Source organism: Sinocyclocheilus grahami, unplaced genomic scaffold, assembly GCF_001515645.1.
Source record: "Sinocyclocheilus grahami isolate Dianchi unplaced genomic scaffold, SAMN03320097.WGS_v1.1 scaffold572.1, whole genome shotgun sequence".
In the NCBI taxonomy this organism is placed as follows: Eukaryota; Metazoa; Chordata; class Actinopteri; order Cypriniformes; family Cyprinidae; genus Sinocyclocheilus; species Sinocyclocheilus grahami.
The window spans coordinates 130,528-149,830 of record NW_015505751.1 but is presented as its reverse complement, the minus strand read 5'-3'; the positions used below and the strand labels follow the sequence as shown (position 1 = coordinate 149,830).

Below are 19,303 nucleotides of genomic sequence, written 5' to 3'. Positions count from 1 at the left end.
TATATATATATATATATTACAGATATATTGTATATTACTAATTTTTGGTTTTTTGTTTGTTTTTAAAAGTGTTATGCTCACCAAGGCTGTGATTATTTAATCAAATATACAGTAAAACAGTAATATTGTTGAATATTATTACAATTGAAATTAACTATTTTCTGTATTTAATATATTTAATGTAATTTATTCCTTTGGCAAAGCTGAATTTTCAGCAGAATTTCCATTACTCAAGTCTTCAGTGTCACATGATCATTGTAATATGCTGATTTGGTAACTTTTCTTATCTATTATAAAGGTTGAAAAGGATAGAGTTGCTTAATATTGAGAACGCGTGTTTTTTCATGCTTCTTTGATAAATAGAAAGTTCAAGAATAAGTCTTTACTGTCACTTTGGATAAGTTTAATGTGTCCTTGCCGAATAAACATTTTCATTTCTTTCCTAAATTAAATTAATAACCCCACACTTTTGAACAGTGTACTTTTTTTGGTATGTGAATATTACAGTTACTAAGGCATGATTGATAATGGTTTTGGGGCTAATATAATTAAGCAGCACAACTGATTAATCTCTCACTTTTTTCAGAGAGTCCCACAGTGATGTTGTCTGCTGGTAGTTTCTCCTCTCCTTATGAGCACTTGAGTCAGCCAGAGACCAAGCGCATGGTGGAGCACTACACAGCTTACCTGAGTGACAACACCCGGCTCATAGCCAACCCAGGCCTGAAGGTACACACAAACACACTCTTAATGGCCATCTCAGCAGGACATGTCTCATAGCCAACCTAGGAATGACACAATCTTTCACAGTTAGTGGTCACATGGTTAATTTCTCAGTCCTAACTGGCAGTTCTTAGTTGGCAGCCTTCCTGTCCTCTTTAATTCTTCTTTTTCATTAGGGAAATGCAGCGCACCAGTCTTTATGATGCTCTGCTTAGTAGAATTCTTTAACACCCCCCTCCTTTGGTCTTCCAGTCTTCTGTGAGGAATGAGGTGATGGCCACCAGTCACGTGACAGATGAATGGATGAGTCTTATGGAGATGAGCAGCCTCAACTGCTACATTGTGAGGCGTTACATAGCAACGCCCAATGGGGTGCTGCGGATTTACCCCGGTTCTCTCATGGACAAAGCCTTCGATCCCACCAGGAGGCAATGGTAAGATTTGAGCCTCAGGACGGAGGTCTTCAAACTCCTAGTGGGATGCTGGTCAACAGATCCCACAGTCTGTTGACTAATCTTAGCGAACTGACAGATTCCCAAGAAGGTATTTTGTGTTCATATGCAGCTGTACACACTATAAAAAGGGCGTTTTTTTAATACAAAAATTGTATAGGAAAAAAATTAACGAAAAAGCAAAACAAACTTTGATCAATTTATACATTTCTGTTTAAAATGAGGTCTAATTAGTGATCCTTTTGTCTTTTAGGTACCTACATGCTGTAGCCAATCCTGGTCTTATCACTTTTACTGGACCCTACCTGGATGTTGGTGGGGCAGGCTATGTGGTCACTATTAGCCACACCATCCACGCCTCTAGGTCAGTTGTTTAAGGGTCACAATTTATGTTTAAACCTGTTGGATCTCAACCAGGGGCCACAGGATAAGTAATTTAAGTAATAAATATATTTAAGTAATAAATTACTCCTGTATTTAAAAAAAAATTCTAATGATTAATTAAAATGTTTTAAGAAAAAATCTAGATGTCTTTCCCCTCTGAATAACTTTTGTTTTTATTGAAAAACATTTTATTGAAAAATTATTTTTATATATATCTGTGTACTCCCTGTTTCTGTTCTGTTTTAAAACAAGCCGTTTTGTCATTATAATGGTAGAAATACTGAAAAATACATTGTGTTGGAGTCATGGGGGTCTAGAAGTCAAAAAGTTTGAGAAGCGCTGGTTTAGACACATCATTTGCTATGCGTTATGGCTTTTATAATGTGGATATTCATTTATTTTTGCTTATTCAGACACTAGCTGTTTTTTTATGCTTGTATGGATCAGCAGAGCACACCTTGCTTTTCAGACCGATGAGCTTTGTAAAAATCGAAGAAAGGCGGGGCATAGAGGAGAAACAATAATGTACAGTATGTGAAAATAATGTGTTTTTTTAACCTTAAACCGCATAAACACATTTCATTACACCAAATGCACAAAATAATGTTCTTTTTAGCAACATCATATGACCCCTTTAAAAACGATGATATAAATAACTTAAATATAGAGAATTAAATGAATAGGTCAACCACAACATAAAAATTGTACTCTCTCTCGAAAAGGTTTTTTTTTTCCTACAATGAAATGGCCAGTGCTTTACACTAACTCCTAAAATGAGTTAAAAACACCTTACTATATGTAGTTCATAGGATTCGTGTGCTATGTCAAAGTCATTATTCACTCATTTTCTTTTCTTTTTTTTATTCAACATCAAATCTTCATGTACATTCAAACCTGACACATCATTACTGGTCACAAGAAACACAAAACTAGGAATGTTTTACATCAAGCCTAGTATAGTTTGTCATAATGTACCATGAATTAAACTTTTGTTTTGTGTGAACTATCCCTTTAACAGAGTTTGAGTAAATAATTTTGTCACTTTTTCTTACCCAACTTACTTTTTTCATACATTTGCTGTCTTCGTTGAAAAAAGCATAGCATATGTAGTACGTAATAGTACCTGTTGCAAATGAAAAACAACTGCCTTATCACTGTCGGGTTGGTGCTTGGCACAGTGCGTGTGTGTGTGTGTGTGTTTGTATGGTCGTGTGTGTAGAGATGTGATGAAGCTGTTTGAAACTGGCAGCATTCCAGAATGTCTAGTGTAGATAAAGTGTGTTTTCCCTTCACGTTATCCAATCAGTTCTGTCTTAAGAGGAGGAAATGTGACTATGTAGTGTGTGATCTGATCTAAAGCTCTATTGCGGTGACTCATCATACTGTAGATCTCCTCATTCTTCATATTGATCAACACACTTATCTGTCTCCTTTCCCAGTTCCCAAAAGGCCTCTGGTTACACAGTAGCGGTTATGGGCATCGATTTCACTCTGCGCTACTTCTACAAAGTTCTGTTGGATCTTCTGCCCATCTGCAACCAGGACAAGGGCAACAAAATCCGGTAAGGCCTTCCCACCGCACCCAACCCCCATCTCATTTCTTCTCAAGCTCTAGTGTCTGCCAAGACCCCAGTGTGCCGGCTGTGGTGTCCAGCGTAGTGCCTGAAGCCATCGATGCCCCACAGAGGCTCTTTAAAGCTCTTTCAAATTAAACTAATCAGATTTGCTTCTGTTGGAAAAGAGGCATTCACTTAGTCTTCTCTGCATGCTTCTAAGCTCCCTCTTTTAGGATAGGAAGAGATAGAATGAGAATGATCTGAGGTGGGGATCAAGAAACTGTGAGGGAGGGCTAGATGTTGAGAGAGAGGAGAGATGAGAAGGGAAAAGTATAAAGACTGGAACAATGATATATATTTTTCGAAAAAATAAAATTAGGTGGTGCTTGCCTCTGCAAAAGTTGCTGCAATGATACTAGGGTATTGTGGCAGTTGTCAAGTTTTTATTATCGCTAGGGCGGTTGCTTATGATATTCAGAGAACCGGCTTAGCTGAAGTTACAAGCCTAGTTGTTGAGTAAATGTGCACAAAGTTACAATTTTATACACTAATAAAATATTAGAGCATAACACCATTAAACTGTGTAAACATGTATTTATGGAAACCTCTGACCAGGAAGAACGGTTGAAAAATTACAGAAGGATTACATCATGACATCATGATGAACAATTTATGATGATACTAAATCATAATCAACTCCATTACCTTTTAAGTACAGTTTGCGTTCATGCCAGGGTTCAGAAAAAATATAAATCAAAATAATTTTTTAGTATTTATTTCCCTTTCTAATTTTAGATGCAGTTCCTGAATATTTAATCTTTTGCATATTTAAATATATTATTTAGACCAGTGGCTCTGAAACAGGGGCCTCAGCAAAGTTCAAGATTACTTAAAATGTTTTAAAATAAGGCAAAACTAACTTTAAAATAAGCTAAAACAACTAAAAATGCAGTTATTTAATTCACCCCAACTTTTTAAATTCAATAATGTAATTAGTTGATTTGATTTATTTTTCATTCATTTATTTTTTTTATTTTTTTATCAACAATTTTATTTGGAAATTTAATTTGGGTAGTCAACCATATACAGTATATGTAATTTTTCAGAAAAGTAATCGCACGTTTCGTCTGTGCAGTTTGCTTTATCATTCATGTCTGTAGCTCAATATTTTTCAGGACTGACTGAAAGACACAAAGGGAGATAAGCTGATTAGGGCTGCATTCCAGACACATCCTGTTATGTTAGGTGCCAGTGCCCCCATTTTTCTCTCATTCCTCTCTTCCCTCCCTTTTTCTTTCTTCTTAACTCTATTTCTTCTCTATTTGTCTATTTCTTTGCCCCTCTTCATGCTCTCTCTGTCTCTTTATCTGTCTGTGCTGTGGAGGCCTCAGTGTTCTTAGAGTTTTTCTCAGTGCTATGGTCATTAAACAGGATTAGTGAAGTGGAATGCCTCAGTGTGCCACACAATAACCTTAACTGTTCTGAACTGCAGATGGTACCCTGTGAACATACAGGAAGCCATCTACTGTTTCCTTCCACCTTTCCCCTCTAAATGTCATTTTGGATCTTTGTAAGGCTCAGAGTGCTTGATCCTGTTTGTCTTGGTCCTTATGTATGTGTAGGTGTTTTATCATGGAGGACAGAGGCTATCTGGTGGCCCATCCGACCCTGATTGACCCGAAGGGCCATGCTCCAGCAGAACAGCAACATATTACTCATAAGGTAAGGAACTGTGGCTCTGAGGACAAACATTACCTGTCTTTCACAAGAAAATAGGCATTTTTATGTTTTTGTCCTTAGAAAAAGGGGACTTTTTAACGCTTCAGCCATATCATATTCAAAGTTTGGTAATGAAACTGAAAAACAACCTTAGGGTGTACATCATTTTCTCCTGATTTGCTTGACTTTAGGAGCCTCTAGTGGCCAATGACATTCTCAACCACCCCAACTTTGTGAAGAAGAACCTGTGTAACAGTTTCAGTGATCGTACCGTGCAGCGTTTCTACAAGTTCAACACCAGCATTGTCGTGAGTGGAGTCTCATATGAATTATTTCATATCAGGCTACTGTAAATTTAGTTTGAAGTGACAATCCTGCCGTTTTTTTACCATGTAAGTTTAGTCAGCCTAATGTATTAGTTATGTTAGCACACCACCTAGTGGAGGTTGTTTTAGTAGCGGCTATAACAGATGTACTTTCGAGTACAACCAGCTGGGCAATTATAAATTGTTGTTTTTAATGAGAAATTGTATGCACAAAGTGAAGAATTCACTTACTGTGTGTTTGTCATTTTTAAGGGTGATCTGACAAACCTTGTGCATGGCAGTCACTGCTCAAAGTACCGGCTCACTCGTATCCCAGGAACCAATGCGTTTGCTGGTATTGTGAATGAGACCTGTGATTCACTGGCCTTCTGTGCTTGCAGTACTGTGGATCGTCTCTGTCTTAACTGCCACAGGTAATGTTTACAGTCTGCACAACTCTACTACTAACATGTTATCTTTAGTGCTCTATTCATTTTTTAGGATATTTTGATGAACAGGAAGTTTAAAAGTCATTTATCATGAATTTACTGCTGAATACAAATATAAATTACTTTAAAAACAATCTTACTGACCCCAAACTTTTCGATGGCATTTATGTATTTTATTTTATTTATTATTAACTTTTGTGGAATTTAACCCATAAGGTAATAGCCAATTAAATTTTTTAATGCTTTAGTCATAACCTACAGTGATGAATCAATTTTTTTATATTGATTTAACAAAAATGTGTGCATTTAACAGAATTTGTCCAAATGTGAGGAGGACTGTAAATTTAAAAGGCGTTCATCTTCTAAAAGCAATTTTTATCAACTTGTAGAAGTACACTAGCAAAACTATTTTTTAAAAGGCCTGTAAACAGGTTAAAAGACCTGTAAACAGACTTTCTCAATGTATTCCCATCTTCCTCAGAATGGAGCAGAATGAATGCGAGTGCCCCTGTGAATGCCCTCTAGAGGTGAATGAATGTACTGGCAACCTCACCAACGCTGAGAACAGGTAAACCGCTGCTGTTTACAGGACAGTCTTGCGTTATTTATCGAAGGTCATGTAGAAGTAGACATCAAGCACATTTTAACACATAATACATGTTGTACACAATGTGTGTGAATGCAAAGGTTAACCCCTCAAGTGCTTGGAAAATAGACTGCCACAATATATGATCCAGAAATTAATCACTGGACCACTTGTCCAGATTCTCATCAGCATGCACTGGAATGAATCACACTTAGTCACACACACACTTCTGCCTGTCACTTCATCAAGTTCTTGTTTGTCACGATGAATAGATATCCAGCCACCTGTGTCCTCAATTAGCCGTCAGTTCAGGATTGTTCCTCAATAGACATTTAGACACTTTCAGTTTTGTCACATTATTCCCAGCTGAGAGATCTCAAGGCATTTACCTTTCTGTCACTGTGCCATCTGTTAATTTTTGTGAAAAATTGTACACTTGAATGCTAATAAATATATCCTTTACTACAGAGACCTGTAGTAAAAAAAAAAGGCTGGGTATTATTCACTGTGTAGCAATAATAACTGTTGATTATTTGTTGTCTGTTGAATGTCACTGATCTACAGAACAACATTGTTGGCAGACTATTACAAATAATTACAAATTGATTTGACTTTAATGAGTTACATGTTGTATTTAGGGCCTAATTGACTCAGCTTGCCTTACTACTGTGTGTGTGTGTGCATAGAAATCCGAGCTGTGACGTGCACCAAGAGCCTTTGTCTTTGACTGTTATTGAGCCCAGTCTACTGGACACTCTGCCTCAGTGTATCAACACCAGATGCAGCCAGCGCTTCACCAGCAGGTACGGCCATATACTGTATCATTTGTGATCAGCCTGCTCTTAGCAGGACCTTAACAGAAACACAGAGTCTCTGAGAGTAATAATGTTTCTCCTTTCACTTAACACAGCTAATCTCACATCACTTATTCACAACCTGTGCTGACCACAACAACAAGCATGCGTGTTTCTCAAGATCATACAATGTCAGCTATTATTAGGGCCTATCGAAATCAAAGACTCACAAATAGCTCATGAATTTCTCACACTGTCGTTCAACATAGACTCAAAGAACCAAGTCTGTGTTGGTAACACTTTACAATAGGGTTCCATTTGTTAACATCAGTTAACTATATGAACTAGCAATGAAAAATACTTCCAAAGCATTTATTAATTTTTGTTAATGGTGTTTTCAACATTTATTAAAAGCCAAAGTCCATTCTGCTAATATTATTTAATGGACATGAACTGATATGAACTTGAATCATTTACGTTAGCAAAGATGAATAAATAAAAGATGAATAAATACTGTAACAAATGTATTGTTCATTGTTAGTTTATGTTAGTTTATTCATTAACTAATGTTAACTGATGGAACCTTGGTGTTAAATATACATATTAAAAAATATATATTTTTAGAAACAAGTATAGTTTGCAATATAAAATGCGTATAAGCATTTTATAAAATAGAATTTTATAAAATGATTTTTAGTATATATTGCTTGAACATATTGTAGGTGGTGGGGGTACTTTGGTGAAACAAAAGATTTTTCATTGTTACAAAAGATTTCTATTTCAAATAAATGCTGTTCTTTAGTACTTTCTGTTCCTCAAATAATCCTAAAAATGTGTCATGTTTTCCACAAAAATATTAAGCAGCACAACTGATTTCAACATTGATAATAATAAGAAATGTTTCTTGAGAACTGAATCCGCATATTAGAATGATTTCTGAAGGATCATGTGAAGCTGAAGACTTGAGTAATGGCTGCTGAAAATTCAGCTTTGTCATCACAGGAAAAAAATGCATTTTTAAAATATATTAAAATAGAAAAGTTATTTTTAATTGTAATATTTTACAGTTTTACTGTATTTTTGATCAAATAAATACTGCCTTGGTAAACGAAAGAGATATCTTTCAAAAACATTTTTAAAAATCCTACTCCCCAAACTTTTTCATGGTAGTGTATGTGGTATGTGTAGCCATCTTTATAACATTGCTTTTTGTATGTTCTGTTTTATTTGTGTGGGTTGTAGTGACTGTTTTGGTGTTCTGGACTGTGAGTGGTGTATGGTTGACAGTGACGGAAAGACCCATCTGGATAAGCCTTACTGTGCCCTACAGAAGGAATGTTTTGGAGGGATAGTGGGTGCCAAGAGTCCTTATGTGGATGGACTGGGCATTTTAGGTGAGCTGCTACTTCTGTAGTCACACTATTATTGCAGTTTATTATGTGTTCTGTTTATAATAGCATATGTAGGTAAATTGCATTGATGGGTCACAATAGTCCACTAGAAAATTACTTCTTTCTATTGTTTAGTTTTGCTGTTTTGGAAAGATATGCACAGAAGTTTGGAATTACACTGACTTCATGAGTCACACATTGTGCCTTGAGGATCTTTGCTAGTGTGTAGCAAGTCTTTGCTAGTGTGTTCTTTATTTCATTTCAATATATCATTATTTTAGTATTTCTTCATCTCTTTGCAGATGAGGAGTTGGCTTCACTGAATATGATCAAGAGTGCGCCTGTGGGGCCAGTGGCAGGTGGGATTATGGGATGCATCATGGTGCTGGTGTTAGCTGTGTATGCCTACAGGCACCAGATCCACCGTCGCAGCCATCAGCACATGTCCCCGCTGGCTGCACAAGGTGAGTCTGGACACTTTGAGTCTAAAAGTGAAAGTGATTCGTACCTGGGACTATTGGGAAACAATGCTAGGGTTCTGGATTAAATTTCAGTTTCCATTTAGACTGCCAATGATTACAAAAACACGACAATCAAGATACAAACATTATTGTGCTGCATTCCTTTCCTTTGCTTTAAAGCAGTTTGCTTTCACTTCTCCTTAAAATCCCAAACAGAATGTCCAAATCAGTCAAATCATGTAATGTGACTGTCATAATATGCAGTCTACTGCAGGATGGCACTTGTTAAAAGTGCGTTAAGCTGCTAAAGAGAGCTCATGCTGTTCCTCAGGCGACTTTCTGTATGTGCTTTCCAAGACGAACCAAGCTACACAGACAAGCAAAGTATACTTTGGGCTTCGGATACATGGCTAACAGTCAAATACATACAAAAATGTCAAAAGTGAACACGAACAGAAGTATATTGCAGACTGTATATTTACTGCTTGACTGAATAACTTTAGTAACTTTAATAAACATTTGTGTATATGTAATTTATACAGACTGTTCGGTGTTCTATTTATTTTATTTTTTATTATCAAGATTTGTGAAATGTCACTGGTGTCTAAATTTTGATATCATAGCATCTTTATTTTTCAGCAAAATATACTTAATAATATAGCGATATTGTGATATCGCCCACTCCTTGTGTTAATTGTGATTACAATATTGTCCAAAATAATCGTGATTATGATTTTTGCCATTATCAAGCAGCTCTATGTTTGACTTTGTTGTGATTTGGTTTTGTTTTAATAGTTTACTACTGAATAAAAAAATTATCAGCATTAAAGATTATTGAATTAAAGTCAAAGTGCATAAACCCATGTTACATTTATTATGTGACATATTTCATAGGGAAACAAGATAATCAAAGATTATAAAATGTAGACCGGGACCTTTTATAATTGAGAATTGATTAGAAAGTGACAAGTGATCTCTGACAAAGAAGCTGGTGACGTCAGCCTGAGAAGGAAAGTTGTTTCAGAGGAAGAGCAAGTAAAACTCACTTTAATGAGGGAAAAATTATTGAGTGCACTTTTAAAGTGTGCTACTCCCTGTGCTAATGAGATACTAAAGCACAGTTGACTGCTAAAAGGACCATAGAAGGATATAAAAGTAATTTAAAGAGCTGAATTCCCTCTTCCCTTGCAGTTGCTCCCTCATGTCTCAGCCAAATTCAGTCTCTATATGTGCATGACTAGGAAGTATAACTTGGTCTGATGCAATATAAATGTGTTTGAATCAGTTTGTGATGCAGTCAGTTTTGCAGTTACATAAACTGTCTGAGAGAGTCCACTTTAGTCTGAATCTGCATTCTAGAAATGAATAGACTGGAATGCTATATTCCCTTGAATTGGCTTTCCTCGGTTTTTAATGTCTGATGGGCATTTGTGGGCAAAAAGGGATTTGAGGAGATTTGATGTCTGTCGTCTTTTTTTATGAGAGAGGCTGTGGACCAAAGGAGAAGACAAAGATATATTACATCAAATCTGGATTGCTCCATCTGTCTGATCTTCTCTTACGCCCGTCTTTCTTTCTCTGTCTCTTTTATCAGAGATGTCTGTCCGGATGTCCAACCTGGACAACGAACGAGATGACAGAGATGAAGACAGTCACGAAGACAGAGGAATAAGTAAGATACCCGCCTATGAAGGTATTTTTGGTGCAAAACAACTGAGTGTCCGTTACAGCAGCATTTGTAGTTGTAGAGAATAGCCACACATGTGTATCAGTAAATCTGAAGTCACAGACAAAAGTTGCAAACTTGCAGATTTTTTTCTCTCTCCCACAAACACAACACAACAGTTACACGTTCTTGAATCCTTCACTGCAGGTGCACAAATCATATTCTACGAATCACAAATCAAGAAACTCGTACGCTCACAAGTTTTGCTACTATTGCTGCAGTGAATATGGTGCAAAACACATTCACACACCTGCATCAAAAATGTGAAATCACAGACGAGTTTTGTGCATCCGCAAATCATTTTGTGAATTCTTGCAATGAGATTTGCACGCTTGTAGAATGTTTTTTTACATATATATTTTTTTCTTGGGTGCTTTTTCTAGCACAAACACAAGTGCATAACTACAACGGCGTGAATCTGCTGCTACGAGTCTCAAACACTGTTTTTCGCTTGCAAATGACAAGTTTCACGCTCTCTCCCTTGCACCACATATCTGCGTAAAAAATGGTGCAAAAGTGATTTGTGCATCTGTAGAGGCAACGGCACGCACTGTTCAGAGAGCAGAGAATTTCAGCCAATCAGAAGAGCTCATTTGGGCACCTGAAATACGCCCCCTAGTTTTAGCTACAACCCCGAAAAATCGCGAGCTGCGAGCATCTTGACAGCGACAAGTATCAAAAAAGGTACGTGGCTATTTTTCTTTCTGAAATCATTTGTTTATAGCTTAAATACAGCTACGTTGGTAAACAGTGTTTCTTAGTTAAGTTAGCAAATCTTATTTCACGAAAGGTAAGCTAACGGTAGCCTACCTGCACTGTTAAATTTGCTATTCAATCGTCTCGTATTAAATTACACTGTCTAATATAACGATTTATTCCTTGTATTCTGTTATGCTTTACCTTATAGAAAACTAAAGGTAAACTAAAGGTAATTTACAGCAGGCAATCTATAGTAGGTAAATATCTATAGTAGTAGATATTGAGCCAAATCACAAAACAAGGATTCTCAAAGGAATGAAAACTGAGATAACTAAAGTAATTAGTAATCCTACCCAACACTGAGAGTAATAATTACTAGGCAAATTACCTACTATAGATTGCCTGCTGTAAATTACCTTTAGTTTACCTTTAGTTTTCTATAAGGTAAAGCATAACAGAATACAAGGAATAAATCGTTATATTAGACAGTGTAATTTAATACGAGACGATTGAATAGCACACTTAACAGTGCAGGTAGGCTAACGTTAGCTTACCTTTCGTGAAATAAGATTAGCTAACTTAACTAAGAAACACTGTTTACCAACGTAGCTGTATTTAAGCTATAAACAAATGATTTCAGAAAGAAAAAATAGCCACTTACCTTTTTTGATACTTGTCACTGTCAAGATGCTCGCAGCTCGCGATTTTTCGGGGTTTTGGCTAAAACTAGGGGACGTGTTTCAGGCGCCCAAATGAGCTCTTCTGATTGGCTGAAATTCTCTGCTCTCTGAACAGTGCGCGCCGTTGCCTCTACAGATGCACAAATCACTTTTGCACCATTTATCACACAGATAGGCGGTGCATAAGGGAGAGAGCGTGAAACTTGTCATTTGCAAGCGAAAAACAGTGTTTGAGACTCGTAGCAGCAGATTCACGCCGTTGTAGTTATGCACTTGTGTTTGTGCTAGAAAAAGCATCCAAGAAAAAAATATATATGTAAAAAAACATTCTACAAGCGTGCAAATCTCATTGCAAGAATTCACAAATTGATTTGCGGATGCACAAAACTCGTCTGTGATTTCACATTTTTGATGCAGGTGTGTGAATGTGTTTTGCACCATATTCACTGCAGCAATAGTAGCAAAACTTGTGAGCGTACGAGTTTCTTGATTTGTGATTCGTAGACTAGGATTTGTGCACCTGCAGTGAAGGATCCAAGAACGTGTAACTGTTGTGTTGTGTTTGTGGGAGAGAAAAAAATATCTACAAGTATGCAACTTTTGTCTGTGACTTCAGATTTACTGATACACATGTGTGGCTATTCTCTACAACTACAAATTCCGCTGTCACGGTCACTCAGTTGTTTTGCACCAAAAATACCTTCATACCCGCCTCCCTGCCTGGCACCGCTTCACGCGAATTAACACAGAAAACCTTTAATGCCCATTTTAGCATTAGTAATTACACTGAGGGTTTTTAAGTACATCAAATCTACAGTATTGTACTTTGTACCATTAATGCTGTTTTTCACCGATTCAGTGCATCAGACACCAAATGGATGATAATCCGTGAATTCTTTGTGTACAGTGTGCTGTTTTATTCTCCTAGAGTAAAAAGCGAGCATTCATTCTCACAATGGTACTGTGTCATTCTTGTGTGATAATTGCTTCAAACAGCCATGTGGGTTAGTCTGATGTCGTAATTGGTCTCATCTTTAGTGACAATATTATAATGTGTTCCTGATCGGCATTCTTGTTCCGTTGTACATTTTATAATCAGAAGCATTTTCAATACCATCTGATTTACATCACAAAGTTGTTTTAATTAGATTTTGTGCTTTGCATAACTGTAAGAAACATACATTATGAAACATCATGCATAACTGTAAGAAATCTAAATGAATAACAGTCAGTTTGTATATAATATTGAAAGTTTGTGAACCCTTTAGAATTTTCTATATTTCTGCATAAATATGAACCAAAACAATTAGATGTTCACACAAGTCCTGAAAGTAGACAAAGAGAATCCAATCCAACAAAGGAGACAAAAATATATACTTTGTCATTTATTTATTGAGAAAAATGATCTGGTGTTAAAGGGGTCCTATTATGCTCTTTTACAAAGTCTTGATTTTGTTCTGGGGGTGCACTAGAACAGGCTCATACCAGGTTGTTTGAAAAACACATTATTTTTCACATATTTTACATTACTACAACACCTCTCTCCCCAGTCTGGCATGAACGGCTCGAATAGTTCCTGTATCAAATGAAGGCCCGCCTTCTGAAATACGAAATGTGCTGTGATTGGGTAGCTGGGCCAGTGTGTGTTGTGATTGGCAGCACTTGGCGCCTGGTCGGGAAATGTCACGCCCCTTACCATAACCACCTGCGAGCTTCAGCTTAAATATTGCGTCAAAGTCAAATCAATTTGAGCGCGATTTAAACCCGGATGATTGTAATCACTCTAAGTTCATCTGCCTTGGGAAGGCTAGAGTGTCTCTGACATAGTGATAACACTCGTTGCCTTCTCTAGTGCAGCTCAACCAGGTCTCGTCCCATTCGTCGATATTTGTGATATCACAAATCCCGGAAAATATGCGTTGCAGTGTTCTCCTGATGATGGGCTCATAAACATTAACATTAGCCAATGTGAGAAAGGCCTTTAGTTGCTTAGAAGTTAGCCTGCAGTCCTTTGAAACCCAGTGGACTTTTACACGTCTTGCTTTTAGAGTGTTCTTTGTTGGTGGAGCACTCCTGGGGAGGGTAACAGTGGTCTTGAATTTCCTCCATTTGTATACAATCTGTCTGACCGTGGATTGGTGGAGTCCAAACTCTTTAGAGATGGCTTTGAAACCTTTTCTAGCCTGATAAGCAACACCAACTATTTTTCTGAGGTCCTCAGAGATCTCATGTGTTCGTGCCATGATACACTTCCACAAACATGACCAAACTTTGATAGTGTGTGCCCTGTTTTATTTAAAGAATAGGATCTGACACCTGATAGTCTCACTGATGAAAAACACCTCTGAACAGATGGACTCTAATTTCACCTTCAAATTAACAGCTAATCCTAGAGATTCACATATTTTTGCCACTCACAGATATGTAATATTGGATAATTTTCCAGAATAAATAAATGACAAAGCATATATTTTCCATCTCATTTGTTTGATTGGGTTCTCTTTGTCAACTTTCAGGACTTGTGTGAAATTTTGATTGTTTTGTGTCATATTTATGCAGAAATATAGAAAATTCTAAAGGGTTCACAAACTTTCAAGCAGCTATATCTATCTATCTATCTATCTATCTATCTATCTATCTATCTATCTATCTATCTATACATACATACATACATACATACATACATACACACACACACACACACACACACACATATATATATATATATATATATAATTTACCAACCTTACTTAGCTGTTTAGATTATTGTTTAGATTATGGAATTAGCAAACACATATGATATGGTACTTTGGAAGTCTTTTGGAAGACATCGTTTTGAATTTTTCCTCATTGTTTACGGCGTTCATCCCCAGTATAACCTTTTATATGAGAAGTATCTACAAGTGTGTTATTGCCTTTTAAATTTCCTGTATTCTTACACCATGCTGGCCAGCTGGAGACCCGAGTGTGTTATTGTTATATGACCATTTGGCTCTGTTTCTCACTCTCTCTGCAGTTAGTAACACTCGATTCATTGCTGCTGTTATTGAGAGGCACACACACAGTCCAGAACGACGGCGGAGATATTGGGGCCGGTCAGGGACAGAAAGTGACCATGGTAAGAGTGCGTATGTCTGTGTATGTGCACTCCTTCCTCAAAGTCTAAAGGAAAAACAATATTAGTAGGTCTGAAAAGATCCTTTTGAAACAAGGGTCAAAGAAAAATTCAAAGGCGTGACCATCAAATTTCTCACCTAAGAATATATTGGAGTTGTATTATTGAAATAAAGCAAAGCCTTCCCCGGGAGCTCAGTGTATGCTTGTGTTCCACCTCTATTTCATTGGCGGCTCCAGGCTTGGGTTACATGGAGTCTACAGTGCATGCTAAATCTGCCGCCCCTCAGGGACGAGGCTTTCTGGAGATCGTTGTGTAACCAGCAAGAGGAGAAAGGGCAGCTCTATTCCACAAGGAGAGGTGCAATGAGAGACCTGGAGGAAGAAAGCCAGCAAAGTGGGTAGATTGAGAGATGCGAGAACAGTTAGAGATGGCAAAGACCAAGTACAAAAGTTTCTTCCCTGTATTTTTATTTGGCAGGGTTAAAGGTCGCCTCCCACTGGCTGCTCAGTCATCCAGCTTAAGGGGTCATTTTAAAGCAATATCGATTTGGCTTTTGAGCGTGCGTATGCAGGAGAACAGCTCCGAAGCCTTTTCCTGTGCGCTCTGACTCATTACCGCTCCACCAACACAGAGAGTTTTTGCCAGGAGCAACGTAGATGTATACGAGTATTCGCTTCAGATCGAGGTTTAAAGAATTTCTCTAAACAGAAATGTGTTTTCTGCCAGGAACTGAGATGCTTTTTAGTACTTGTTTGCTTGCTTGGCTCTTTGATATGTTTAGGGATAGATCCTGATCCAGAATCGGTATCCCAGCTCTTTCACTCTCACTGCAGTGTTTCAAAGCTGGTTCCAGATCTGCTCTGAGACTGCTCATGCAAACATTGATCAAAGTCAGGATCATAAGAGGTTTTTGACCTTTCTTTTCACCTCCGATCCCGTTTCAAATGTCACATGTGGCTGGACATTTGGCCACCTGACAGCAGGACAAGACCGTTTTTGTGCTCTTTGTACTGTGTCTTAATTTAATTCAGGATGTGCTGTGACTGTTATTATGTTAAGTTTCCAACAGTTTGTTTTTTGTATGCATTGTTAGCTCCCCTCCCACCATACAAGTTTAGTTGCCAGTAACTGTCTAATCTATTATTCACTTCAGCTACTTCATGTGTCTTTTGTATTGTTGTCTAAACAGGAACATTGGCAGTTTGACAGGGGAAAGTGGATTTGGGTAGATAACAAATAACATTGACATCAGCTTCTTCTTTCAACGTCAGGATTTTAAGTTTAAATTTATGTATAAAGGGAGGTGTATGTTTCAGATGATGTAACATTGATGTAACAAAATCACATTTGATGTTTTTTTTTCCCTCTCCAGTTTGACGCATTCAAATTTGAAAGTAGAAATATTCAATGTAGTCTCTCAGTATAAAGTCTGTATGTTTAAAACTGTTTGTATAATAATAGGCATAGTAGGAAGTAGGCATCCAGGCATTGGTCCTAAATGCAAATCTATTGCACTGAGACAAACTGATAATAACATGAACACTACTTTGCATTATTGCCATTCCTCTGCACCACAACTTTATAATTATTACAATCATTACTGCTGCTGTATCAATACATTTATAACAAATAGCTGTTTTTATAATGATCATTTTGGATTGCACCGATTAATAAATTTTTATTTGTATCCCTGATCTGTATTATTTTCAATATATTTATATATTATTTTTTATTAGGTTTCTGAACACTGCTGTTAAAAAATTTGTGGGCAGTAAGATTTTTTTTCTTAAAGAAATGAATACTTTGACAAGGATGCATTAAATTGATCTAAACTGACAGTAAAGACTGAATTTTTATGACTTTTTTTTTCACCTGTGACATAAATGTTTCTTGAGTACTAAATCAGCATATTAGAATGGTTTTTGAAGGATCATTTGACACTGAAGACTGGATTAATGGCTGCAGAAAATTCTGCTTTGCCATCACAGTAATAAATTACATTTTAAATTGTCTTAAAATAGAAACAGTTATATTAAATTGTCATAAAATTTCACAATATTACTGTTTTTATTGTATTTTGATCAATTAAATGAATATATACAGATCTCCTTAGCCCAGGTAAGACGCCTCTGACGTTGTCTGTGGTTCAGGAGTGGCTTAACAAGAGGAATACGACAACTGTAGCCAAATTCCTTGACACGTCTGTGTGTGGTGGTTCTTGATGCCTTGACCCCAGCCTCAGTTCATTCCTTGTGAAGTTCACTCAAATTCTTGAATCGATTTTGCTTGACAATCCTCATAAGGCAAAGAACAAAGTTCTCTCGGTTGGCTGTGCATCTTTTTCTTCCACTTGGTTGTGCATCTTTTTCTTCCACACTTTTTCCTTCCACTCAACTTTCTGTTAACATGCTTGGATACAGCACTCTGTGAACAGCCAGCTTCTTTGGCAATGAATGTTTGTGGCTTACCCTCCTTGTGAAGGGTGTCAATGATTGTCTTCTGGACAACTGTCAGATCAGCAGTCTTCCCCATGATTGTGTAGCCTAGTGAACCAAACTGAGAGACCATTTTGAAGGCTCAGGAAACCGTTGCAGGTGTTTTGAGTTGATTAGCTGATTGGCATGTCACCATATTCTAATTTGTTGAGATAGTGAATTGGTGGGTTTTTGTTAAATGTGAGCCAAAATCATCACAATTAAAAGAACCAAAGACTTAAACTATTTCAGTCTGTGTGCATTGAATTTATTTAATACACAAGTTTCACAATTTGATTTGAATTGCTGAAATAAATGAACTTTTCCACGACATTCTAATTTATTGAGATGCACCTGTATATCTTACTACTTGGTGTCATGTCACGTCACGCTATCATGAGTCTGTCAGATCAGTACAAAATGAGATTAATATGTTTTATGTGAGGAGTGTGAGATTAGAATGGATTAGGATTCATTAAGATGATTAGTTTAATGAGCAACTTAAATGATCATGTTTTTATCAAGTTTCCATCAGCAGTATCTACAAAATGACACAGAGACGTGACTAGGTTTAAATGTCTATTCACAGTTGAAAATTTCCTTTCAGCCGTTGTTTTAGAGATACAAAAATCTGTTAGCTACACCTGTAGAACATTTTAGATTCAAAGTAAATTTTATACTGTAGCTTCCGAAAATATTGATTGTGATTCCTTGTCTATTTATATGTAGGTTACAGCACCATGAGCCCTCAGGAGGACAGCGAGAACCCGCCCTGCAACAACGATCCTCTCTCTGCAGGCGTTGATGTGGGCAATCACGACGAGGACCTCGACCTGGACACACCTCCACAGACAGCTGCTCTTCTCAGCCACAAGTTCCACCCCTATCGGCACCCCCACACGCACCACCCCCTGCACTTGCACACGCATCATCTCCAGGCTGCCGTCACCGTGCACAGCGTGGATGCCGAGTGCTGATCCTGCCCACCCGTGACCCCAAACCATCCGCCAACCCTGCCTTTCATGCCACTGCTAACTTCATCCACCACCATTTAGGCCCTGCATCCTGCAAAAACGAGGAGAGAACCTTAACTCCCAACTCTCCCTGGGCATCTACTGAGGCGGTCAGAGGTGTTTTGTGCTTGTTGACCATGGGGGGCGAACATTTGACCTCTGTAGAGGTCATTAGGGAGTGGATTTGGCAGGTGCATACGATACAAAGCTCCTGTTTTTTTTTTTTCAAGAAACATTGAAAATGAAAGGATTATTTTTCTACTATTTATTTAACAGGAGTGGAGAATGGAGATCATGAATGGAAAAAATGAAATTGACTGACTGACTGAATTTCTCAGCTTTCTATTAGGCCTATAGAGCCCTTTTTAGGACCCGGCCCAGGTTTTCTCTTTGACTAGACTACGAAGTAGCCTTGAAGGATTCGATTCATAACACATTTGAGTCATACTCACGCCTTGAGAATTTTTTGTGTGGAGCGTAAACAAAACATTTCAAGGAACAATAGACACAAATGCCTGCGCTGCACATCAAGGAGATGTGAAAATGTGGCGTATTCTGAGGAGCTGTCACTCTCTGCTTTGTTTTGTTTGTTTGTTTTCGGCGGTGTGAGATGATGGTGAATCTCAAGACACTGTGCAATGTGACCAAGGTGTTCTGGGCCACAAACCCAGTGCAGGAAATTTTCTATATTTTAAAAAAGCCTGGGAGACAGACTGTGCTCAGTGTGTGTATAAGCTGTCGTTGTATTTCTGTCTGCCCAATTATTTTACATT

The 19,303-nt window shown here is 37.5% G+C and overlaps 1 protein-coding gene across 1 annotated transcript in view; it reads left to right on the top strand.

Annotated features, from left to right (window-relative positions):
• The window catches only part of LOC107556548 (VWFA and cache domain-containing protein 1-like), an 80,039-nt gene extending 61,286 nt beyond the window's left edge, over positions 1-18,753 (top strand). The window contains 14 exon segments of the mRNA XM_016239690.1: positions 587-729; positions 976-1,157; positions 1,429-1,539; positions 2,999-3,121; positions 4,738-4,837; positions 5,026-5,142; positions 5,413-5,573; positions 6,070-6,156; positions 6,861-6,977; positions 8,211-8,362; positions 8,662-8,823; positions 10,415-10,492; positions 14,942-15,043; positions 18,247-18,753. Of these exon segments, the coding sequence (XP_016095176.1) occupies positions 587-729; positions 976-1,157; positions 1,429-1,539; positions 2,999-3,121; positions 4,738-4,837; positions 5,026-5,142; positions 5,413-5,573; positions 6,070-6,156; positions 6,861-6,977; positions 8,211-8,362; positions 8,662-8,823; positions 10,415-10,492; positions 14,942-15,043; positions 18,247-18,494 (1,883 nt within the window). The 3' untranslated portion in view covers positions 18,495-18,753.
• Positions 18,754-19,303: the final 550 nt, after the last annotated feature.